Source organism: Giraffa tippelskirchi, chromosome 14 (genome assembly GCF_054371585.1).
Source record: "Giraffa tippelskirchi isolate mGirTip1 chromosome 14, T2T-mGirTip1v1.2.pri, whole genome shotgun sequence".
NCBI lineage: Eukaryota > Metazoa > Chordata > Mammalia > Artiodactyla > Giraffidae > Giraffa > Giraffa tippelskirchi.
Genome location: NC_137288.1, coordinates 59,880,019 through 59,906,655, shown reverse-complemented (window position 1 = coordinate 59,906,655; position 26,637 = coordinate 59,880,019). Strand labels below are relative to the sequence as shown.

Here is a 26,637-nt window from a genome sequence, read left to right as displayed (position 1 = left end):
CCTGGCGCGGGAAGATCCCACATGCAAAGGGACAACTGAGCCCTTGCGCCTAAAGCCAATGCTCCACAATAAGAGAAACCACTGCAGTGAGAAGCCTGCTCGCTGCAACTAGAGAGTAGCCCCTGCTCGCCACAACTGGAGAAGGCCTGCGTGCAGCAATGACCACCTGGAGCAGCCATAAATAAATCAATCTAAAAAAACACCTTTGTGTAGACATAAAGTAGTAGTGACAGTACAGCTCTTCCACTGTAATGTGCTATCCAGGTATATGGAGGGGCTTGTATTACTGTGTTAAATGTGAGGTAGGCTCTCCAGCCCATGTTGAACACTGACCTCGAACTACAACCTGTATGAGTCATAAAAACCACAGGAGCCTAATCTCTGTTTGACAGACGGTCAAAACTGTGAGTGAGTGTGGATGGCTCAAGGCCATCGCCAACCTGGATATGTAAAACCTTGGCAAAACACACACCCTCCAGACTGTGGGCCAAGGACATGACCTTTGTATAAGAAAGACATTTTATTACAATGCTGATGATACAAGTGTCCTCTACAGCCGTGTTGGCCAATAAATAGGAACCATAGATGTGATTTTAAATGATTATCCAGATTTAAAGAAGGAAAAGAAAAAGGTAAAATTAAATTTAATAATCCATTTATTTCAATAAATACTTAATATAAAAATGATCAATAAGATATTTTACATACTTCTCTCCATACTAAGATTTTGAAATCTGCTCAGAGTTTGTCAATTTATTTTTTTTTTATTATTTATTTAGTTATTTATTGGCTGTGCCACGTGGCAGGTGAGATCTTAGTTTCGGACCAGGGATCAAATTTGTGCCCACTACATCGGAAGGGCAGAGTCTTAACCACTGGACCACCAGGAAGTCCAGAGCTTGTCAATTTTTCAAGTGCTCAAGAGCCATACATGGCTAGTAGCTGTCATGTTGGACAGTCCAGCTCAGTTTGAAGCAACTGGCAAAGGCCAGGCACCAGTCCCAAAAGAGTGTGCCCTCCAACCACTTCCTGCTCATCCCTGCTCTGTACTGCAGAGGGGCTGAACCCTGCAGACTCAAGGGGGCTTCCAGTTGGGTTGGCCCAATGGGAGACAAGAAGAACAGAGGGAAGCCCTGGAGTTTCTCCCCCTTCTCTCTGTGTCTCAGGCAGCATTACCAGCAGCGACTGGGTCTCATGCAAGGCTCCAGCCTCACCAGATAGGCTTTCTGTACAAGACCCCTGACCCTGGGCTCTGGCAATACTGTCTCCACCCTTTCTGCCTCAGGCCTAGAGGAGGCAATGGCTTCCTGTGGTTGTTCAGTTACTCAGCTCTTTTATCATCTGGATAATCAACTCCCTGGGTTAGATTCCCTCTGTCTGGATACTTGTAGTTTCAAAGCATCTCTGCAAAGATATTTATTAAATTATAGGGGGAAAAAAATGAGAAGTCCATTAGATACCACCTTAAACCAAGTGATCAAGGATAACATCATCTGTAATAAAATATATAACCACCATGGACTTCCCAGCATAATGCCCTGGAAGGGCCATATCACTCTTGAGGGGTTCTTGCCAAAAATGCACAGTGTCAATCAGGCAACCCAAACTGATGAAATTTCCAAAAAATCAATGACCTTCAAAAGTGTCAGGGTTGTAGGGGTAAGAAAAGACCACAGGAGTGCCACAGGTTGGAGGAGAATAAGAAAGCAAGACAATTAAATGCGAATTTGGATGTTGTAACAGAAAAAGGACATTAGTAGATAACATTGGTGATTTTCAAGCAAAATCTCATTGTACCAATGCTAATTTCTCAGTTTTGATCATTGCACTATGGTTACATAAGATAACCATATTAGGGAGCAGATGCATTGGAACACCTGTACTATTTTTGTGCATCTGCTATAAGCCAAAAGTAACTTCAAAATAAAAAGTAATCCAGGGACTTCCCTGGCAGTCCAGGGCTTAAGATTAAGATTCCATGCTTTCACTGCAGGGGACATGGGTTCAATCCCTGGTTGGGGAACTAAGATCCTGCATGCCGCATGGCATGGCAAAAAAAAAAGTAATCCACGTATGTATATATGTGTTTAGATATATACATTTGTAAAATATTTGGACTACTATAAAAACAATTCCTCTGCTTTACTGCTTCCCATACTTGAGGGGTGTCTCCTTTCCTGGCTGGAGCCTGGCTGAGAGTAGGGAGGATGCTCAAGATGCAGACTGACTAACAGCCAGGGGAGAACTAGATGCCACATGCCTCATCCCATCCCAGGACAGCCTTGCAGAGACAGGCTTCCTCCCCTGGGGCATCCCAAACACTTCAATCCCAGCTGCACACTTGCCGACCTGACACCCCGCAGAACGGTGACCCAAGGGTGGGCGCACCTCCTCCTGGGGTCAGCGTGGTCCCTGGCAGGGCAGAGGCAGGAAGTAACACTGGCTGTCCAGACAGGCAGGCACAGAGGGGTGGCCGAGGCTTCGTGGACAGCCACGTGCCGCCTCAGCCCCCCGGATGAGATGTCTCTGCTTCGTCAGAGGTCATCCTCAACTTTACAGCGGCCACCCTTCCCGAGCGCCTCTGCTGGGGGACCTGCACCCAGAGCTCCCTTCACAGGAACAGTAACACAGGGAGGGGGGATGCAAGGCTGAGAAGAGGGACAGTGTGCTCTCGAAGGATTTGCTGGGGAAAGAAAGCGGTCAAGCCCGGATCCCTGGAGGAGAATGAGCCCGAGTGTTGACCTGGCAGGGGAATACCAGCCAGCTCAGGGGCAGAGGGTAGCAAGCAGGACCCTCCCACTAGGCAGTCAGAGCCTCCTCCTGGGTGCACAGTGGGTGGAAGGCTTGTGAGGGGAGGGCGTCATCAGCAGAGTTACAGAAGGCTGAACTGGCCGGGAGTGTGGGTGTGGGGAGTCGCTGGTCAGGAGGCTAGTGTCCTGAGTCGTTTGGGTCTCCACTGGGAGAGCAGGCAGCAATGGAAATGGAGTGGCTCTGACAGCACCTTATGGACAAGCAGTGAGCAGAGGGCTGATGTGTGTAGGAAAGCTAGGAGCTTTCCTACAAGATAGGAAAGATAAGCAAGATAGGCAAATCCACAAAAACCCACCCCAGAGACCCAGCCGTGGCCCTCGGGGGAAAGCTGTTGGAGGAAGGAGGGTGGTCCAGCTGGGTCTGACTTTCCTGACCACCCCTCGCTCAGTCGTGTCCGACTTTTTGCCACCCTGTGGACTGTAGCCCTCCAGGCTCTTCTGTCCATGGGATTCTCCAGGCAAGAATACTGGAGTGGGTTGCCATCTCCTCCTCCAGGGGATCTTCCTGACTCAGGGGTTGAACCTGGGTCTCCTGAATTCCAAGCAGATTCTTTACCCACTGAGTCACCTGGGAAGCCCTGATCCCCCAGGGGGGCGGGAGTTAAGTGTGAATCACTGCACTTAGCCCCGGAAGCTGCACTCACTGGGCCCGTGTGGCACCCCACCTCCAAACCCCTCGCTGCTGCCTGAAGCCCCTGGGAGCTCTCCTTTCCCTGCTCAGGGGTCCCCACCATCTACTGGGATCCTGCTGCCCAGCTGTCTTTTTCCTGCTTAGGCTGAAGCCACCACTCCCTCCGTCCCCTTTGCCTTTAATGAGCCACTGCCTAGAGAAAACACAGGCCTTCCAGGAACCATCCTCGTCTGCATAAGATGATTTCAGAACAGGAGAAGGGTCCCCTGGGGGAACACTCTCCTCGGCCTCGCCCCCATGCCCGGGTCAGCCAAGTGCATTTCTGCATTGGGGTGAAGGGTTTAGAAGCTGGGAACAAGTTCCCTGGGAGGGTAAGGTGGCCCCTCCTGAAAAGGTCATGGAACACAAAGAGGCAGGAAAGGTGGGAAATCTGTGTACAGGGGAACAACCAGAGTGGTTTTGGGCCTTCACCATACCTGCTATCACCTATTTCTTAATTTAAGAAGATGAAACAAAGACGGCACAGGGTTAAGGTTTAACAAACAAAGGAGCACAGATGGTTTATTCTGTACTCAAAGCAGAAGCTTCTTCTATCTGCTTTTATCAGCACATTCTAAATCCTTCATGCTAAAAGAATTAAAATCTATTATCAGTCATTTGCTCCCCAGGATGGACAATATTTGGGGAGCAGACTTGATGGAGAACAGAGGATGCCACTGAAGGTTGAGGGATGAGCAAAAAGAGAAAAGTCCAAGGTAGGGAGGCTGCAGGAGCCCCCTTTTTAGTGGTGTTTGAAATCCTTGGACTTGTCCTTCCAGACACAGAAGTGTATCAAGTGAAGGTCGCTCAGTCATGTCCGACTCTTTGCGACCCCATGACTATACAGTCCATGGAATTCTCCAGGCCAGAATACTGGAGTGGGTAGCCTTTCCCTTCTCCAGGGGATCTTCCCAACTCAGGGATCAAACCCAGGTCTCCCACATTGCAGGTGGATTCTTTACCAGCTGAGCCACCAGGAAAGCCTGGATGTGTATCAAGGGCAGCGTCAAACCAGCAGGCTAAATCAGTAGGAGGAGAGGAAAAGATCAGCTGATAAAACTGCATCCATATACAAACAGATGTGTACATGGGAACTTAGCATAAATCAGGGGAGGGAAAGACTATCAATAAATAATAAACACAGGGACTGAGACAACCAGCGAGCTAGTGAGGGGAAAATGACCCTAGCGTCTGCCTCCTACCACACCATGGACAACACATTCCAAGTCGGTTAAAATCCAAGAGGCAAGTTTTAAATTCCATCAAAGTCTAAAATTTGTGTTAAAAAAATTTACAAACACAAAGACAAGTGAGAGGCCCCGTGCAACATGTATAGCCAAGGGTTCATCACCAGGACCTATAAAGATTTCATTTAAACCCAGGCAGTAAGACTCCACATACATTAACATTTACTCCATACAGATCCCTAGGCCTGTTTATTAACCCCAACTATGCAAATATGGAACTTGAGACAAAGCATAGCTAAGTAACTGACCCAGGGTGACACAGCCAAAAGAGTGGCGGAATGAGTAAAAGGGATAAATAGGTATTAGTTCAAACAGCCAGTGAAAATGTTGGAAACTAGATGTATATATGATCATGGATTCGATGCTGAATCAGAATTTTTTTTACTGTAGTAAAATATACATAATTTACCATTTTAATTGCTTTTAAGCGTACAGTTCAGTGGCATTAAGTACGTTCACACTGTTATACAACTATCACCAACGTCCAGCTCCAGCACTTTTTCATCCCAAACTGAAACTGCCCCCATCAAACACTAACTCCACATCCTCCTCCTCCAAGCCCCTGGTAACAATCATTCTACTTTCATTCTCTATGTATCTGACTGTTCTACATGACACACAGAAGAGGGATCATAGAGTTTTTCCTTTGTCTGAATTACTTCTCTTGGTACAAAGTCTTCAAGGTTCATCCAGGTGAGGGGCTTCCTTACAGAATTTCCTTTTTTTTTTTTTAAGCCTCAACAATATTCCTGTATGTATGGACCATATTCTGTTCATCCAGTCATTCAGTGGTGAACAAAATTGTCTCCTTCTTTTGGCCATGGTGGATAACGCTGCTGTGAACATTCTGTACAAGTATCTGGTCAAACCCTTGCTTTCAATTCTTTAGGGTACATACCCAGAAGTAGAACTGCTGGATTATATAGTAATTCTATGTTTAATCCATTGAGGAACCTAGAATTTTTTTTGGAGTTGTTATAAAGGACATTATTGGGGAAACAGGGAAATATAAGGTCTATAGATTAAATAACAGTATTGCATCTGCTTCGTGACTATGTAAGAGAAATGTCCTTGTTCTTTGGAAATACACATTGAAGTGTTTAGGGACAGAGGGGAAATCTCTCCACATATAGAATCTACTCATCGATTGCTCTATTGAGAGGAGAGAGAATGCAAAGGTGATAAAATATTAACAACCGGAGAATCTGGGTGAAGGATGTGCAGGAATTCCTTGTCTTAGTAGTATAGTTTTTATGTACATCTGAAATTATTTCAAAGTGAAACATTATTTAAAAAGCCATCTTATCCAGGGCTTGTTAATCAAGGGGGTGCCAGGACCACTCAGGGTGGGGAGGGGGAGAGATTTGAAGGTCTAGTGGGAACCATTGCTCTCATCCAACACCCTCTTCCTGGTGAGGGGCTGGAGAGGAGAAGGGGCTTCCTCACAGAGCCCAGGCATGGGACAGCCTAGAGGTGGGAGCTTCCAGAAGTCAGGAGCACACAGGACCGCTTCCTCTGTCCCCGTCCACGGCCTTACTGACCAGGAGAGGGGGGCCAGGGGAGGTGGGAGTGGAGACTGCCTAGCAGCTCACTCTCTCACCCACAGTGACACTCCAGAAAAATTTTGGCGGGGGGGGGGGCGTGGGGAGGATACGGCCCAAGGGCTGAGATTTCAGACAGAGAGAAAAGCTTTTTCCTCCAGTCTGAAGACAAACTAATAAAAAACTCAAACAACTTTCCTATTGTGGAGGCAGCTTAATGCAGCGATTAGGATTCTGAGTTCTTTTTTGTTTCTTTGCTGTTTTTTTGTTTTTGGCTGTACAACCAGGCTTGCAGGATCTTAGTTCCCTGATCAGGGATTGAACCCTCAGCAGTGAAAGCTCTGAGTCCTACACTGGACTGCCAGGGAATCCCCAAGAGCCTGAGTTCTTGAAACAGCAAATCTGAGTTCATATTCCTGCTCTGCCTCTTAATCTATCACCTTGGGCAAGTCCCTTGCTTTCTCAGACGGTTTCCCTTGCTTGTAATAAAACATGTCTATGGATGTGAGAGTTGGACGGTGAAGAAGGCTGAGCGCCACAGAATTGATGCTTTTGAACTGTGGTGTTGGAGAAGACTCTTGAGAGTCCCTTGGACTGCAAGGAGATCCAACCAGTCCGTCCCAAAGGAGATCAGTCCTGGGTGTTCATTGGAAGGACTGATGTTGAAGCTGAAACTCCAATACTTTGGCCACCTGATGCAAAGAACTGACTCATTTGAAAAGACCCTGATGCTGGGAAAGATTGAGGGCAGAAGGAGAAGGGGACGACAGAGGATGAGATGGTTGGATGGCATCACTGACTCAATGGACATGAGTTTGTGCAAACTCCGGGAGTTGGTGATGGACAGGGAGGCCTGGCATGCTGTGGTTCATGGGGTTGCAAAGAGTCAGACACAACTGAACGACTGAACTGAACTGAACTGAACTGGTCAGTTTCAGCAACTGTACTGTATGCCCAAACCACCAAACAATGTGTAGGAGACCAAGTTAAATAAGTAAACAAGCTAAAAGCTACAGGTATGCTAGAAGCTCAACTCTTGAGGGGTATATTAAGAAAAAAAAATAATACATAAAAACTATACTCGTTTTTATTATAACATTATGGTGGGCTTCTTTCTGTTTTCTGATTGTCTCTGTTTTTCCACTGTTGCTTTAAAAGTAAAATAAAAATCAAACCTATTTTTAAAAACAACTGGTATCAGATTAAAAAATGTTCAGCCTCACTAAAAATCAAGGAAATGCAAATTAAAGTGACAAGAGACCATTTGTCCCAATCCACTGGTGGTCCTGTGAGTAATACAACAGGCATTCCGGACAGCAATTTGGCAATAGCTATTAAATTTGACTCTATTTCTCAGCATCCACCTAAAGAAACACTTTTACATGTGCAGGAGGAGACATGTTCAGAAGTGTTCGCTGATGTATCCTCTACTTCCAGGGGAAATTCTGAAAGTTATCTGAATGTCCAGCAATAGGTGAATGGTTAAACCACTGGACATCCATACTGTGGGTATGGATGCAGCCATTAAACAGAGCACAGCAGACGTACAAGCCTGGAGCAATCACTAGGGTAAACAGCTAGGTGAAAAAGGTGAGTTCTCAAACAACCTATTCCCCAGTTATGAGGTAAGGTTTGGAAATAACATATTTCTGTAAGTCATTAAAAAGGTGAGGAAGTTAACTCACTATTCTGATGGGAGGTAGAGGTAAGACAGTGGAATAAGGCAGTAGCTAATTAGCCTCTGAATTCTTAAGTACCATGAGAATCTATGCAACAGTAATTGTGTAATTAAAAATAAATTATCTTTTTAAATAAGGAGAAAGATAAAATGACTCTCCATATTCAATTACCCCACAGTTCCCCTTAAACTCTTCTTTTGTTAAGCCTCTTATGGGTGGTCCACCACTGAGCGTTTCCTCCTTTGAGCAAATATGGCAGGGAAGAAGGATTCAAAGGGCAGGAGGAAATGAGGGAATGGGATAGAAGAGGGATGAGGGAACAGTGCACAGGGAAAGCAAAATGCAAGGAACAATGCGAAGAGAAAGAGAAGGAAAAATACTGTGAGAAAGCAACTTCACACCCATCTGAATGCTCTTATCCATCTCTCTGTAAGGTCTCTTCCAAACGCATGACTTTCAAGAGCCTGACAGCATCAAAAAGAACTACAGGAAGTTATCTTCACCCTCACTGGCTCCTCGTTTGACTTGTTAACAACAGTTTATTGGGAAACCTGCTTTCATTAAATGTATCCATTCTTTACAATGTCCCTACATTCTATCCTTCGGAAAGAGTAGAGCTTCAGGCCGTTCACCATGGAGGGGTCGGGAAGGGAGACAGACAAGGCCCATGCGGCTGTGGTCATCAATTTGAAAAGGACGTCAGAGTTACATGGGAGCTGATGAGACTGTCAATGCCCAGACCTGTCCCCACTCTACTCAACTCTGGGGTGGGACCTGCCCAAGCTCCCGAGCAATTCCAATGAACAGCCAGAGCTGCGAACACTGCTTTCAAGCTTGCTGATGGTCCATAAAACCATCGAGTGATATCAGAGGTGCCAAACTTCCCTACTTACAACATCCCAGTCTCTTCCACAAAAGGTTACTGGTCAATGAGACTTGGAGTCCCAATTCTCATTCCACAGGGAAATAAAGTATACTAAACTCCCAGCAGCCTGCTAGTCACAGCCTGTACCCAGCAGGAACCGAAAGTAGGTGGGGAAGGGGTGGATCCTGGGGCCCAGCTCAGTCACCTCCGAGCAGTGGGGTTTGGCCATGTTCCATCCCTGCATCTCAGTTTTTCTGCAGAATAGTGCCATCACCTCCCTCCTCCCAAGGACACAGTGAGAACAACTTTCAGGATGTGCCTTTGCGGGTTTGGAATGCATTGGAAGGGAGGCACTCTTAAAATGTGTGGGGTTTGATATTCCAAACATGTTGGGAAACTTAGAACATACATCTTCTGGGTTACTCATCTAGGATAAAAAGGAACCTCTCTCTCTTCTTATCTCCCTCCCATTCATCCATCCATTCATTCATTTTCCTTTCTAGTTGGGGGGGGGGGCAGGGAGACCACACTATACAAACATCTCGAGGTATTTTCTTCCTGAGAGTCAACTGTCATCTCTCAGATCCTAAAAAAATGACCTCACCCACTGAAAAGCAACATTCTTCTCCATTCCCTCAAGTCTTCTCAAGGTTTCCAAGATTCTTAAAAATTTTCTCTCCCAGAAACACCAAAACACCACTGCAGACAGGCAGCCTGGGACATTCTCGGAGGTTTTTTTGTTTTTGTCTTTGGCTTCCCTTTAAAACGGTCATCAGGTTAAATAAAAACAAGCAAAAGTGCTTTAGCAGAAAGAGTTCCCATTAAGTGGTGTCAATAAAGAGACTGTATTTTTTTCAAAGAACTGGTTATACAGACACTTCTAACCCTGGCCTTGCTTAGAGTTGCCACAGCTGCCCCCTCCCCTGGAGTCTGGACTCCAGCTGTTTTGGGCTGGGGGGGAGTAGTTGGTGGGAGCAGGATTGGAATGTACCTCACCCTTGGCCAGCAGCACACAGGCGGATCCCAGGATCCTGCCAGGTGTTTGCATTCTTCCAGGGAACCTCAGGGAATGCAGGCGGTTAAGGAATGCATCTAGATGGTGTAAGGGTTTTCCACACTCTGCCTCAAAGCTAACATCTGTTTAACAGCTGCTCCAGATGTGGATATCTGGGCGTGGCTAGGCCCAACCTATCCCAGAAGCAGGAGCCAGGAGTGCAGGGTCCAGATTGAGGCTCTGTGTCCCGAGAGCTCAGCTGGTCCTACAGAGAGGGCAGAGGCACTGGGAAGGCCCCTCCTTCCAAATTCTCCCCATGGGAACAGAGATTCTACCATTTGCAAAGCGCTCCCCTGGGGTGAAGCTTCACAGCTTCCTGAGACCCCTCTGGGAAGAGCCCATTTCACCTGGAGGAAACTTTGGGGGATGCTCTGCTGGAGGCCACCAGAGTCCCCCTCACCATGGGGGAGACAGGCAGCACATGCCAGACCAGCCCCATGTCTATCCGTGGGGCTGGAGCCAAAGCTAAGCCCTCTCATCTACTCAAGACCTTTGCTCCAGCAACCAGCCCCTCTGCCCTAGACCACTCCCATCAACACACAGCATGTCGTTAATGCTCCGGTTTTGCTCTCACATCCCCCAGAACCACACACCTTCCCACTTTACAGCAAAACTCTTGTGACATAGGACCTGCACCTCTCATGTTCAGTTCATCTCCTTGACCTTTTCCCCCACCAGTGGACCGTCATCCCTCCAACTGGGGTCACCAGCTACCCTGGTGGCTCCATCGGGTTATTCTCAGTCTTCCTCCTGCATGGCCTGCAGCAGCGGTCAGCCTGCCCCACACACCCTTGAAACCCATCCTCCCGGAGGCTTCCAGCACCCAGTTCTCACCTGGATTCCCTCCTGCCTCACTGCCAACCCCTCCTGGTCTCTTTTGCTGGGATCCCCTGACATCTCTGCTTTATAAATGCAGCATACCTCAAGGCTCAGCCTTGCACATCTACCCTACCCCTCTTCCTCACTCAAGCATCTCTTCTGCACTCCCTCTCTCTCTGCTCCAGCCACACCCGATTCTCTGCTGTCCCTGGAACAACTCTGCCAGCTCAAGCCTTTGCACATGGCATCCTTTGTGTCTGGACAGCCTCTCCACCAGACATCTGAACGCTTATGCCTCCACCTCCTTTGATGATATCTTCCTTACATCCCATTTACAACTGCAAATACCTCCTGACCCTCATTACTCCTCACACTCCATTTTCTTGATTTATTTTTCCCCATAGCAGTTGCCATCCACCACTGGAATAAGTGCCACAAGGGGTGAGTGAGCTTTTCCTCTCTTTCGCTCACTCCCAGGTACACAGTCCTAGGACACTGCCAGGTGCAGAGCAGGTGTTCATTATACACTTGCAGTGTGAATACTGAACAGATTACAGGCTCACTACTACCTGTGATCTTAGGACTTCAAGGACATCCAGGAAAGCATCACATATATTTCCATTTCTCTCTCAGGGCTGAGCTTCCCTTCCCTACCCTGCAATGTGGATAAGGCATGGACCACTACGGCTTTGAAACAGGTGGGAAGGAGGCAGGGCACAACCTTGAGAAGAATGACATAATCATGAGGGTGAAAGTCGCTCAGTCGTGTCTGACTCTTTGCGACCCCATGGACTGTACAGTCCATGGAATTCTCCAGGCCAGAATACTGGAGTGGGTAGCCTTTCCCTCCTCCAGGGGTTCTTCCCAATCCAGGGATCAAACCCACGTCTCCTGCATTGCAGGTAGATTCTTTACCAGCTAAGCCACAGGGAAGCCCAAGAATACTGGAGTAGGTAGCCTATCCCTTCTCCAGGGGATCTTCCCAAGCCAGGAATCGAACTGGGGTCTCCTGCATTGCAGGCGGATTCTTTACCAACTGAGCTATCAGGGAAGCCGCATAGTCCACATATCAGGGAAGCCACATAGTCATAGGACGTGACAAAAACTGATTAGAACCACCTAGATCCAAGATGGCGAAAGATTCAACTTCTAGTAGTCCTTGAGCCTCATTATATCCTCATTGCAATATATTAGCTAAATGACACTCTCACCAGCACCATGACAGGTCAGAGCTAACCATAAAAGGCTAAATAGTGGGCAGTGGCCCAATGCCTGGAAATCTTTGCCCTTCCTCCCACCCTAAAGAGTTGGAATCCTCCCACTCATTAGCCTATGAAATTACCCAGCCCATAAACAATAACCAAGTCATATTTCAGGCCCTCTGGTCCTCTAAGATGGCCCACACTCTGTGGAGTATGTTTCACTCTAAATAAATCCACTTCTTACCTATCACTTTGTCTCTCACTGGATTCTTTCTGTGATAAGACATCAAGAACCTGAGCTTCACTAAGTCTTGACAAGTGTGTGATCTCAATTAAGAGTGTGAGTTCAAGTCCCAATCTTAGCTGCACGGTTTAGGTCTCAGAATTTCCCAGAGCCGCTCCTGGTCCTGAGTTCCAGGAAAGCCACAAGTTCATTCTGGCTTTCTAAAGGCTGGAAGGTCTGGATCTGCTGCCCACCCAGACGGTGAGTCAGACAGCTACACTTGGCTTTCCTCCAAACCAGGGGCCCCATGTGGCTCCTCTCTACTTGTGAAAGGAGCCCTAGGCTTCAGGGTGGACAAGTACAAGAGATGGACACTGGGCCTCAAACCCCGAGCAGAAGAGACCCTCCTGAGCCTCCAGATACAGACAACACCCTGCTCCTCCGGAGTTTTTGAGCCTCTTATCACCTCTGACCTTTCAACATTCCTGAGACAGCAGGATCATCCCCATTCACCAGGTAAGAAAGCCAAGCCTCAGAGAAGTTGAGGGGTCTGCTTGCCTGAGGTCACACAGGCAGCTAGAAGCAATATGGAACCAACTCTTGAACAATGATCTACCAAGTCTTTATCATGTTTCACAAAGATGCACTTGACATGGTCACTTCCTTTAATGGTTCACATTCTACTCTGGAGAACTGGAAACTTCCAAATCTCGACCCACGGTCTTTTTAGCAGAGTTCACCTTCCACCAGGGCCGCCACAGACTGGCCAGCAGCAGGGAAGCTCCAGAGCTTCAGACCTGAGATTCTGGTCTGAAGGCTTCACGTGCGTCATGAGGTCTGGCACAGAGAGCCCTTGGTGAGGCCTGAGTGACTCGATCCTCTGGCTGCCAACAACTGCCTGCATTCGACATCAGAGGACATATTCAGAAGTGATAGACTTTTGATGGTGTGCCTTTGGATGAGTTTCAATCATCAGATGTCTGCTAGAACATGAGCTTGTGCCTCATGGAGCAGGGAGCAATGCCTTGCACACAGCAGGTGCTCAATAAACGAGCATTCCAAGAATTGTGAGTCTGCTGGGCCCGAGCTGCCCAGTGGGGTCAGAGGGGCCAGGAGTGCACAGCCGGGGACTTCCTGCCTGGATCCCACACTCTGGCGGTGCGGGGCGGGGGGGCATCCCCACCTTGGCAATCTAGGGCCGTATGACAGACGCTGCCTGGAGCCAGGGACCCTTAGCACCCCTCTGAGCTTGCCGAGCCCCGTGCCCTCCCTGGCGGTGTTACCTGGGAGACGTGGGACTGCGTCTTCTCGCTCTCGCCGTCACCCTCCGTCTTGTCGGCCAGCAGTCCCTGCACCTGGTACTCCAGCACGTAGCTGTCGATGAAGCGCTCCAGCTCCTCGATCTCCTGGGAGCGGCTGCTCCCGGCCTCGGAGGAGGCAGACGCTGCCGAGGAGTTCTCCATCCCTCCTGCTCAGGGGCCTGGGCTGTGGGAGGCAGAGGACAGATGGGCTCGGTGAGAAGATGCTGCTGGAGGCAGAGATGGGGACCCCACCTGAGAAGGCCTCCCCCTCCCGGAGACACTCCCTCATCCACCCTGCCCTCTCTCAATCCCTCGAGCAGTCAGTGGGGCACCAGCTGGCCTTTAGCGAGTGAAGAGGAAGCTGTGATTCCTCCCAGGGGGTGGGGAAGGAGACTCAGGCCCAGAGAAGGCCGGTAATGTGCCTAATTGTCTGACATCGCAACCTGTGCCATGCTGGGTATCAGTTCATACCTAGACCTTACGACTCTGGAGAAAGCGGAAAATGGGATCCAGCCTACCACCCCAGCCCCATTTCCCAATATGGAGTTAACATAATCTATCATAAAGCAGAATAAGACCGACCACAGGCGTCTACGTCCTTGACTCCAGCATTGAGACGTACAGGGGGTCCCCAGACACAGACGTTTTAAAGCGCCTGCGCCTCCAAGGAATACCTCCTTCCAAAGACATGTTTTCTTTTTGGACACCAGACTATCCCTAAATTTGGTGAAGACGGTAGGTATTAACGTGATTCTGCAGCCCTGTTAATGGTGTGTCCAGTAGGACACACACTATACTCAGTCTCTAAGGACATGACTAGCTTTTAATGATACAATGTGTAAGACCCAGCGGGTTGTCTGGGAGGGCATGGTTCAGCCTTGGACACTGCCTGGTCACCCTCCATAGGAGCATGATGCCCTCATTAACAGAGCAGGCCCTTTCCCTGAGAAGCTTGACATAAAGTTTGACCAGTGTTCCATGGATACCTATTAAAGTCCACCAATAAAACTGCTGTCCCTAGGAGGAATTCCCTGGCAGTCCAGGGGTTAGGACTCTGAATTTCCACTGCACAGGACATGAGTTCCATCCCTGGTCAGGGAACTAAGATCCTGTATGCCTTGAGGCACTGCTGAAAAAAAAAAAAAGCTGTCCGTCTCCAACAGCAGCTGCAGGGGCCCAGGCCTGCAGGGACACCTCCAGTGTCCACTCTTGCCCCCAAAGCTCCCCGCAGCCCATCTGGAAGTTGAGAATGCTAGAACCATTCTTACCACTAGGTCCCTTCCCACCAGGGACACCCCCACCCTGCTCCCGACAGAAGGGGACTTTAAAGCTGGTCTGGCGTCCCTTCCACTGTCTGGAAATTAGTGCTTTCCAGGGGGAGCCCGTTGAGCAGAAAAAGCAGAGACTGCACATGCCTTCACCATCAGAACTAGTACAAGAGTCTTCTACCAAATCAGCACCCTTAGACACACAAACACCCAAGTAACTATGCACGAGGCTCTGAGACCACAAAGGGCTTTCGGCGCCTCGAACGTGTTGTGGATAATAAAGACAACTTCCTAGTATGTTTAAAGGAACACTTGAATTTCAAAACCTTGGATTACTGAGAGCTTTTTTAGGACACAGTTATTCACCAATACTTAAGAGTTTGTTGAGTTTTTAATCGTGATGAATCCAAAACAGGACAAGAAGCGGCCCAAGGGGTTCCAGAAATGCTGCGAGACCAGGAATGCTGACTCCCCCAAACTCTTGCCAGGCTCCCCGGAGGCAGTGCTAACCATGGAGAGGAAGAACTGCCCGGGCGGACACACATTCTCTAGCTGATTTCCTGATTCAGGTTTTGGCTTTTGGCTGCTGCTATTAGATCCAGTCTCCCTTGGACCCCAGACCAGCTATAGACGGTACGTGCTGGGCTTCTGAGCTCAGTGACTTTGGGGCTCGTGGGTGTGCCCACCTGCCCCAGAGGGAGGAGCCCGTGGTTTCAGGCTTGGGTGCTCTCTTCAGAGTGGGGGAACCCAGGGGTGGAAGCCTGGGTGGCGGTGAGTGTGCAGGCATTTTGCTCAGATTGAAATAAGTGTGTCTAGTGGTGCAAGGGCCATTTCCTCCACCTGCCATTCAAGGCCCAGAGTGGTCTTACGTCCTTCCTACCACCAACCCCACCACTCAGACGGCTGCCTCCTGCCCCCTGGCCACTCTGCTTTTTGTCCTAGATGCAAGTCAAGTATGGCAGGCTTCAGAACTCAAGAGAGCCCTGAGCATACACTTTCTCCCAGTTACTCAATCAAACATTAACCTAGGAACTCCTGGGAGAGGATTTTGTAAACGTAATTAAACTCCAAGTCAGCAGATCTTTAGAGAGACACAGTATTCAGGAGGGCCTGACCCAATCACATGAGCCCCTTACATCCGGGGCTGGAGGGAGAGACAGAGTTGCCGGCCTGAAGGAGAAGGAACGTGTGCAAGGATGGTGGGCAGCTTCTGGAGGCTGAGAGCCATCCCTGGTCAATTACCCATCAGGAAAAGTGCTTCCGGCCTGCAACTGCAGGAAGTAAATTCAACAAGCCCTGAGCTTGGGGGCAGGTTTTGTCTCCCAGAGCCTCCAGACCAGAACTCAGCCTGACCGACACCCTGATTTCAGCTTCCTGCTATACCGAGAGGGGCTTCTGACTTCCAGCCCTATGGGATGATAAACAGGCATCATTCTAAGCCATTAAGTTTGTGGCAATAAACCACTAACACGGGACACTCTTTCTGCCTCTGTGCTTCTGCTCACACTGTGTCCCTCACCCAGAGTCACTTTCCCCTTCCTTCCACCTGCCCAGTCTCGGGGTCCTTATACTCACGAGAAGCTAGAACCTTAGAGGCCAGTGCCAATTAGCCCAATCCCCAGCTTTAACAGCAGTGAGTGGGCAAAGGATCACTCAGTCTCAGCCTAGGGGTATGAATACAGTAACCCTTATTAATAACAGGAGCTGCTAATGTACCTGCACAACTATCCTGGGCCAGCACCCTCCTCAGCACTCCATATGCCTTCATCCACTTACCCCTCACTGTAACTCTATGCAATTGATACAAAAAGAGAAAACTGAGGTTCAGAGAGGTTAAGTAACTTGCCCAAGATCACACAGAGGAGCTCTAGGTCCACCTACACCCCATTGCCTCTTCTTTTTTTTTTATTGGAATATACTTGCTTTACAACATTGTGTTAGCTTCTACTGTACAACAAAGTGAATCAGGTATGTGTGTGTGCTAAGTCGTGTCCAACTCTGCACGACCCCGTAGTGTCCGACTCTGCACAACCCCATGGGCTAGTGTAGCCCACGAGGCTCCTCTGTCCATGGGATTCTCCAGGCAAGAAGACTGGAGTGGGTTGCCATGCCCTTTTCTTGGGGATCTTCTTCACCCAGGGATCAAACCTACACCTCTTACATCTCCTGCATTGGCAGGGGGCATCCTTTACCACTAGCGCCGTCTGGGAAGCCCAAATCAGGCATATGTCTACATATATCCCCGCCCTTTTGGACCTTCCTCTCACCCCCCCCCACCCCCACCATCCCATCCATCTAGGTCATCATAGAGCATGGAACTGAGCTTCCTGGGCTTTATCATCCCACCTCCTGGCAGCCTACTCAGGCCCTCAGGAAATCTCCAGCTTCTCCTTTTACCATCACCCTTCTAAAGCCCAGTGAATTCTTCAGTGCTCTTTGGGTGTGCATCCTAACCTCCCCTGGGCTGCAGGCTCGAGAGGGCTGGGCCCCGTGCCTCGCTCATGCACGGCCCTGGGCGGGCAGCTGGCCTCGGCTGGATGGGATGATAAGATCGGTGCCCAGAGAAGGCTGACAAGGAGCTGCCTTCAGAAAAGGCCAGTGTCTGAGGCTGCGCCCATGATTCCTCGAAGAACTTCAGATCTTATCACGGGCTTCTGGCTCCTGTCTCAGGTGCGGGCAGAGGGCTGGGCTCTGTAGGAACTAGACAGGAGTGTTTCCAGGAGGACCGAGTGCCCAGCCCAGCCCACACAGCAGCCTCTGCCTACACAGCAAGCTCAGCCCTGACCTGCTGGGGCTTCCAGGCTCTCATGGGCCTGTCACGGGGCCACACCATCATCCTGGGAGGGAGGAAGAAATCACCCCCTCCTGGCTCACTGAGGAAAGGGGGAACTTGAGACACATTCCCACCCTGGAGAATCCTGGTACCTAGAGGGAAAAGGAGCAGACCTCACACTGGTCGCAGGTCTTGGAGACCCCCTCCCACACCAGTCACTGCGGCCCAGGCAGGGTCTCCCACGCAGCCTGACAGCACATCCCCTCGGCTGCCCAGGGGACACACGCCAGCAGCCCCTGCAGGAGCCCAGCTGGTCCCTGCACCTCGGAGTGGAGGAGCTGACAGCTGCCGCACCTGCCCTGGAAGGGGACAAACCCTCCCTCTCGGTCTCTCAGATAACGGCTGAGGCGCCTTCTCTGTGGTCCTGCAGAGCGACCCAGGGCACAGAGCCCAGCGGCCCACAGTGGTGACCAGTCCGTGACGCCCCTTTGCTGACCCCCTCCTCCCATGTCTCTCCCCCCAGGGAGTCCCGTTCCTGGGGCACTTCTGCAAACTCTAACGTATCACTTGGGTTGCGCTCATTTGTCTGTTTTACAATGAGCCCCAACCAGGGTTCAGGTCCCTCCTTCAGAAGAAAAACCCCGAGCTTTATCTCTTTACCAGAGAAGAGGGAGGCGGGAGACAGGGGACTGTGCCTACATCATCCATCTCCTAGGCCATCAGCCAGGCGGCACTCACTACCCCACTTTTAACAGTGGTAAAATACATATAACTCAAAACATACCGCTATAGCCATTTTTAAGTGTACGATTCAGTGGTATTAAGTACATTCATCAAGCTGTGGTTTTCCAAGTAGTCATGTACGGATGTGAGAGTTGGACTATAAAGAAAGCTGAGTGCCGAAGAATTGATGCTTTTGAACTGTGGTGTTGGAGAAGACTCTTGACAGTCCCTTGGACTGCAAGGAGATCCAACCAGTCCATCCTAAAGGAAATCAGTCCTGAATATTCATTGGAAGGACTGATGCTGAAGCTCGAACTCCAACACTTTGGCCACCGATGTGAAGAACTGACTCATCAGAAAAGACCCTGATGCTGGGAAAGATTGAAGGTGGGAGGAGAACGGGATGACAGAGGATGAGATGGTTGGATGGCCTCACCGACTCGATGGACATGAGTTTGAGCAAGTTCCAGGAGTTGGTTATGGACAGGGAAGCCTGGCATGCTGCAGTCCATGGGGTCTCAAAGAGTTGGACATGACTGAGTGACTGAACTGAACTGAACATTACATTCACAGTATTGCGTAAGCACCATCACGATCTATTTCCAGAAAATTGTCATCATCCCAACAGAAACCTGGTGCCCATTAAACAGCCCTCCATCCCCTGTCGCAGCCCCTGGCAACTGCTCTACTTTCTCTCTGAACTTGGCTCCTCTGCGTACCTCATTTAGGTGGCATCATACAACATCTGTCCTATTGCTGCTGCTGCTAAGTCGCTTCAGTCGTGTCCGACTCTGTGCGACCCCACAGACGGCAGCCCACCAGGCTCTGTCCTATTGTGACTGGCTTATTTCACTTACAATGTTTTCAAGATTCATTCAATGTTGCAGAATGTGTCAGAATTTCACACCTTTTTGTGGATGAATAATACACTGTGTTACATAACAGATTGATGTATGGACCACATTTCGTTTACCCATTCACTCATCAACGGACACTCAGGCTGTTCTCACCTTTGGCTATTGTGATTAATGCTGCTACGTACATGGGTGTACAAGCATCTGTTTGAGTTCCTGTTTGCAATTCTCTGGTAGCTCAGACAGTAAAGCGTCTGCCTGCGATGTGGGAGACCTGGGTTCGATCCCTGGGTCGGGAAGATCCCCTGAAGGAGGAAATGACAACTAACTCTAGTATTCTTGCCTGGAAAATCCCACGGACAGAGGAGCCTGGCAGGCTACATACCGCCCAGGGGGTCGCAGAGAGTCAGATATGACTGAGCGACATCACTTGCTTTCTTCTTTCTTTTGCAATTCTCTGGGGTAAAAGCCTAGAAGGACCGCTCTACTTTTAAGATAAAAACAGTGAGGAGGCACAGAGTGAACTCCAGGCTGGTGGAGACCAGGGAAATAAAGAGATACTTCTCTCCAGGACTTGATTTGCTCCCTTCCTGCTGGTGCTCTGGGGTCTCCTCCTGGCTCTGCTTCTCATTCACAGGAAGATCAGGATATGTGCTCAGTCCCTTCAGTAGTCTCCAACTCTTTGCGACCCCATGGACTGCAGCCCACCAGGCTCTTCTGTCCATGGGGTTCTCCAGCCAAGAATACTGGAGTGGGTTGCCATGCCCTCTTCCAGGGCATCTTCCCGACCCAGGTATCGAACCCGTGTCCCCTTAACTGGCAGGTGGGTTCTTCACCACTAACGCCACCTGGGAAGCATAGATCAGGATGGGAAATCCCCAAACAACTGGGCTGCTGGGTAAGCTGAGAGTCAGAAAGATGAGCTTACGTTTTAATGATCGGTGAAAAGTGGAAAGGGGGCTGGGCCCAGAAGAAGAAGAAAGAGAGGAGAGGTTGAACGAGGAGAAGAAACACCTCCCGTAGCTGCAGCCATCCAAGATGTGGCCTGCGGGGCTGTGGCCAGATCTCAGGAACACGACCTGCAGCCTCCAGGCTCCCCTCTTCACCCCGTCCTGCCCCCGGCCCCTGCCAGGTGACGGATGCCCAGGAACAAAAAGGCAGACAGCAGGCATGGGGAAAGTGCTGAGGCCGCACTTTGCTGTAAAGGGCAGACAGCCCCGGAGCCTGCAGGCAGGAGGCAGGGCCCGGGTGGGCACAGCTGCAGGAGGGGCACAGAGGGGCTGAGGCCGCAGGGTGCTGTGGTTCCTTGGGAAATCAGCATCAGCAAAGGCGCTTCTGCTGACGCCCTGGGCTTGGGCTGAGGTCAGGAATCTCACTCCACCGACCCTCTGGGTCTGCCTGCCTCTCAACCTTCGCAGAGGCTCACGGAGCTACATCAAGGACGAAGGGTCTAGAGGAGAAGGCAGGGCCCAGAGAGAAGAAGCTGGAACCATCCCAGCCCTCTCAGCATCCTTTCCCACCGGCCCTGTGACAAATGGCATTAGCAGCTGTAAATGTAGCCAATCCCTTTAAGAACAGCCAGGCATTAGAGGAATTACCTCCCCAGGACCAGTTCAGTGACCTGCCAACCAGATGAGAGTCTCTGCTTCGCTGCCTGCCAGCTCTTCTCTGGGGGCACCCAACAATCCCAGGCCCCGGAAAGGGCAGCCTTACACACTTCACCCTCCAGCGGACCCTTTCACCTCAGGCCCTCGCACACAGCTGGGCCAGGACTTCCTCAGAGAGGAAGCCCAGGGCTCATTTTCCGGCTTTCGCCTCCACAAAGGGTCTGGCCTCCTGGCCCGCAGGCCCCACTACAGGGAGTGGGCTCTTGAGCTCAGTGACCCCGGGGACTCACGGGTATGTCCCCCCGAACCCAGCAGGACTGCAACTCTGCAGATGGATAACAGGCCCCTCTGAGCTGTGGTGGGCGGTGGGGCCCAGCCAGTCAGCACTGCTCCTTCGCTGTTGAATGAATCGCATCCACCCACCGCTTCTCCACTGCCCCTTTCCCAAGCCGCTGGGCCTCAGTCCCCCACCCAGACCCCCTCCTGCGGGCGCTCCCGGTGACCCTGCTCCACACCGAGGCCTGCCCTTCTCCCTTCTGGCCTCCACACAGAGCTGACAACTGCCACCTACACGCGGAGCCTGCAGCCCCTAGAGCAGGGCCAGGCCAGGCCGCCCCGCTGGGAGTGTGGGAGGAGAGAGGCCAGCTGCCAGGGGAGGAGGGCGCCCAGAGCCCTCCCGAGGAAGCCATGGGCACCCCCTTCACCACGTCCTGCTGCCAAGCCACCCCTCTAAGTCCAGCCCACGCCCCACCTCCTGCATAGACAGGACTCAGGAAGAATGCCTTCCCTTCCCCTCAACCTGCAGCACTCACACTCAGCCACTGGTGTCAGTGCTGGCCCGGGACTCTGGGCCTGCTGGGTGTTCACCACAGAAAACCGGGGGGCTTCGGAAGAGGCCTCTGTGCACAGGAGCCTCAGACCCTCAACCACCGGAAGTGGAGAAGTTCAGAAACACTAGGAGCTGGAGGCTACCTCGGATATCAGCATCGTTTGCCGCTGCAGAAGTGAGGACACCTGGTACCCTCCACATGTCTGATACCAATGTAACCCTCTGTCACTCAAACATCAGACAGGGCTTAGCTAGGGCGGTGTTTTTCTAACTGCAGGTCTCCGTGGCTTTTGTGGACTGCAAAATAAACTGAGTGCAAGACAAAATCCAGGAGACGCAGGTTCGATCCCTGGGTGGGGAAGATCCTCTGGAGGAGGGCATGGCAACCCACTCCAGTATTCTTGCCTGGAAAATCCCATGGATAGAGGAGCCTGGTGGGCTACAGTCCATGGGGTCACAAAGAGTCACACACGACTAAGTACACACAAGACAAAATCATGATCTCAGCATGAAAATGGTAGAACGAAGTTGAAAATTCCAGTGAGTAACACACATTAAAAGTGGAATTATTGTTTCATGGAAATTTTGTCTCATCTAAATATATCACGGAAATATATTTTTATTTCTGTGATGTGTGGTCAAAAGAGTTTATGAAAAGTGGCCCAGAGAAGCACTTTCCAAACTTGCACGTGTGCAGTGATCACAGGCGATCTTGTTAAAATGCAGATTTGGATTCGGTGGACAGGTGGGGCCAGAGAGGCTGCATGTCTCACAAGCTCCCAGTTGGTGATGTTGCTGCTGGTCAGAGGACCATGCTTTGAATAGCCAAGATCTAGAAAAACCCGTCACATCCTCTCTGTCCACTATTCAGCTATTCCATCCTGGCTGGAAGATGGGTAGATTCTCCATCCTGACTCTCTGGCCTGCTGGCTGGCTTCCAGGATAAGGGGCAGTTTCTCTCATGGCCAACTCGGGGCCAGGCAGGACCTCAACAGGCTGAATGAGTGTTTATCTGTGGGCCCTGGGACCGCCTACTTCCACCCTGGGCTCTCAGTATCAGGAACACATAACAGCGCTCGCTTAGAGTCCAACAGGGCCAGACACACCCAGCTGCTCTCACCAAGCTGGAAGGGCTCCTGAAATCCAAGCCACATGACCTCAACAGATCTTAAAAGAATTCAGAGGTCCAGCCGCTGCTCTATCCCTGGATGCTCCTGCTATCCTTTACCGTGTAGATGAGGACACTGGAGTCCAGAGAAGCGGAGGACCTGCTCAGAGCCATCTAGATGCCTAACGGACAGAGCCTGGCCTGAAATGCAGGTCCCCAAGCCCCTGAGAGTCTCCCATCCCCAGAAAGCCCCTCCTGAGCTGAGTCACCTCTCCCTTCCCCCAGTGATTGCCAACGTCTTTGGACCCCAAGTGCAGTTCTGGGTCACAGTCATTAACATCAGCCAGTTACTCCTAAAACGACCCCCAAGTCATTGCATCATTTTCACATGCTCACTCCACACAGGGCCCTGGGCCAAGCTCGGTGGATCTTTCAGAGCTTCTATGGAGAGAACAAGGGACCCGGGCCTCACTGCTCTCTCCCCAGAGCAGCCTCGGGATAACTGAGAAGCTGGGCTGGCTTTGCCAGCGAGGGGGAAGATCACCACGAGCCTGGAAGACAGGAGGGATGTTGTGAACCCTTCTCTCCCCAGCATGCTCATCACGGCAGCACCAGGAGAGGCGTCTGAGAAGGGGGTCGGGGGGAGAGAGAACAGATGCGCCCGTAGCGGTCCATGCACAGGACACCCCATCACATTCCAGTCTCCCAACTGGGATTTCCTCTGGAGGAAAAAGGAGCTTCCCAGGTGGTGCAGTGGTAAAGAACCCACTTGCTGATGGAGGAGACACAAGAGATTCAGGTTCGATCCCTGGGTTGAGAAGATCCCCTGGAGGAGGGCATGGCAACCCACTCTAGTATTCTTGCCTGGAGAATTACCGTAGGCAGAGAAGCCTGGCAGGCTACAGTCCATGCGGTCACAAACGGTCGGACATGACTGAGCGACTGAGAACGCACGCTGGAGAAAAAACAGACACTCTCCGACCCTGCGGAGGCCTCCACACCAGCAGAGGAGCCCAGACCAACTAGGAGGAGGGCATCCAGGATGGACTCGAGATGCCCAGCCCCTGCTCTGTCCCTGGATGTCCCTGCTGTCCAGGTCTGCCCTCCCCTCCAGCCTCTGGGGCCAACAGGAGCCTCCACTGGGCTCCAGGCACTGGCTCCACACCTGCTCCCTTGGCCAAGCCCAGGCTGCCTCCTGACACCTTCTCATCCTCCCTTGTGCTGTTACCCTTATCCTGCTCTTGAATTTTTTATGGGGTTCTATCTTGTCCTGACAAGACTTCACGGTCCTTGGGGGCCCCGCTTCTTCCTGTATTTCTCACCATCCCAAGCCCAGGATGGCAGACTGGCCTCCAGCTCCCCAGCCCTCTCATGCCCAGCGTGGGGCACTCCTTCCCCAAGAGTGGGGTCCCCCGGTTCCTTTGCCCACTGCTGCTGGGCCCAGGCTCCCCCCAAGCCCCCTTCCCAGCTCTTAGAACATTATAGCCAAGGATGCTTGAGGGGTGGTGGTGGTGGGGAAACCTGTCCTATCCCCCATCCTTACAGCCGCCAGAGTCACCTGGTCCCAGAACCAAGACTGCAACCTCTTCCTATCACATTCTAGACCTTTCTTAAGGCAATTCACCTCCACAGGTAATGAGCACCTGCTGTATGCTGTGCTCCACAGGTTTGAGGGAGCATGGAAGTCACAGGCCCCAGGGTCACTGGTCAGCCAGCCCCACATCTGGCTGAAGTCCGGTAGCTTCTTCCCTGCCCTCTCCCCGTAAGACAGGGGAACATCACAGTTCCGGGTTCCAACGCGGGCTAAACCAAGCTCTGTAACCTTGGGTAGCCTGTTTCTGCATTTTTAAAGTTGACTGGTGATAAAAGTGCCATCTCAGTAAAGTGTTGGGAAGATGAAGTGAGAAGGACCTCATGAGAAGTTGAGAGTGTGGGTCCCACCCCCAGCCTTCAAAAGCTTCTCAGTTGACGGACAAAGAGTGGAAACTCAGAGCATGCGTGGAAGGGAGCCCTGCGGTGTCCCCTCTGGACCCGGCATCGCACCTGGGAGGGCACCTCGGGTGAAGGCCTCAAAGCTCCTCCAAGCCTGGTGGCCCAGCACCCGTCTCAGGTGACACCCTCTCCACTGTCTCTCTCAGGGTATCCAGGGTCCCCATCACCCTGCTCCCTCCTGGCCCCCGCTCCCTAAGCCAGCCCAGCTGGAGCGGTGACAGGTCCAGGTGGTTTCCGAGAGGCTGGGGTCTCAGAAGCTGGAGCAGACTCCACACAGCCTGTCCCTGGGGGTGGGAGGGCAGGGGGCTGTGACCCCCGGGCCAGTCTCACTGCTGAGGAGGAGAGCTGGCTCCCTCAGAGACCAGCATCCCTTCCCTCTGCCCTCCTCGCCCTGCAGGCCACTTAGTCAAGCCCACCTCCAGATGCCACCCTGACCACTCCAGCCCACAGCGACTCTGTCCCCCCGAACACCCACAGCAGCTGCCTGCTGGGCCTCTCGGCCTCTGTCCCTGGCCACCTTGGATGACCAACTCTTTCTGCATAGGCGTGTGACCACAAAGCAGAGACTGCAAATGCTCATTTGGGGTCATGCCGTTTCATCTGTCCAGTATTTTTAAAATATTCAAGCCAATTTTACAAACCAGATTTCACGGCAAAATCCCCATTTCTGATTTTCTTCAAAGACCGGGAGATCCACCACTACTGGCCCACCTCCCCACGCTGGAAGCATAAGCAGCGCGGGGCTGAGCCCTTCAGACAGGGCATGCAATGGCCAGTTCTCCACAGACCCCAGCACTCCCTAATGTCTCCCCACAGCCCACAGCCATCACTCTCATGAGGCTCCACTCACTCACACGTTACCTGCCTGGTCCTCGCCAACATCCAAGTTTGAGACCCTCCTGCAAGAAAGTAATGAGGAATGTCCCTAAGAACCTGGCAATCAAGAACAAGGATTGCCCCCAGGGAGTTACAATGGGAAATCAATACACGACAGTCCAAAATAGAAACATGCAGAGTCACTGCAAAGGGGGAGAAGGAAAGGTTTCCGGATCAGCAGGATGCCACCCTAACCTGGTTGAAGACAAGCCACAGAGCTATTATAGGAAGACTGTGTCACTCTGCGGGGATTGAGCTGCACTGGAAACAAAGAAAATAGTCAACCACAGGAGGCAGTGTACCCCCAAACTCTATTCAGGGAAAGGGGCACGCCTCCTGGGTGTCTTGAGGGAGGTCCAGGTAAATGACAGGGCTGTCCCACTGCTCCCTGTAAAGCCCCCACTGCACTCCAGGTAAGCCCTAACGTGGTCTTGGGGGATGCCTCCTTCCTCGGCTGAACTACAAGCTCTTAGAGGCCGAGGACAGGCCTGTTCCTTCTCCTGTGACCTGGGAGCCAGACCTGAGCCCACTGCAGACATTCAGTTAATCACTGAGTATTGGATATAAGAATTGGAGCATAAAGAAGGCTGAGTGCTGAAGAACCGATGATGCCTTCAAACTGTGGTGTTGGAAAACTCTTGAGTCCCTTGGACAGCAAGATCAAACCAGTCAATCCTAAACGAAATCAACCCTGAATATTCATTGGAAGGAACGATGCTGAAGCTGAAGCTCCAGTACTTTGGCCACCTGATGTGAAGAGCTGATTCATTGGAAAAGGCCCTGATGCTCGGAGAGATTGAAGGCAGGAGGAGAAGGGGCGACAGATGGTTGGATGGCATCACCGACTCAATGGACATGAGTGTGAGCAAACTCTGGCAGAGACAGGGAAGCCTGGTGTGCTGCAGTCCATGGGGTTGCAAAGAGTCGGGCATGACTGAGTGACTAGACAACAACAATTTGGGGCTTCCCTGGTGGCTCAGTGATTAAAAAAAAAAAAAAATCCGCCTGCCAACGCAAGAGACATGGGTTCGATCCCTGGTCTAGGAAGACCCACATGCCTCGGAGCAACTAAGCCCGTGCACCACAATGACTGAGCCTGTGCTCTAGAGGCCAGGAGCCGCAACTACGGAAGCCTGTGCCCCCTAGAGCCCATGCTCCACAAGCCAAAGCAATGAGAAGCCCGTGTACCGCAACTG

General features: G+C 51.2%; 1 protein-coding gene across 9 annotated transcripts in view; it reads right to left on the bottom strand.

Moving 5' to 3' along the window:
- The window catches only part of CTIF (cap binding complex dependent translation initiation factor), a 314,944-nt gene that overhangs the window by 230,222 nt on the left and 58,085 nt on the right, over nt 1-26,637 (bottom strand). For all 9 annotated transcript variants that reach the window (XR_014075152.1, XR_014075153.1, XM_081563483.1 and 6 more), the window contains one exon: nt 13,394-13,595. Coding sequence is in view for 7 of the 9 variants with exons in the window: in XM_081563483.1 (XP_081419609.1) it covers nt 13,394-13,573 (180 nt within the window). In the remaining 2 variants the exon portion in view is untranslated. The remainder of the gene's footprint in view (nt 1-13,393; nt 13,596-26,637) is intronic.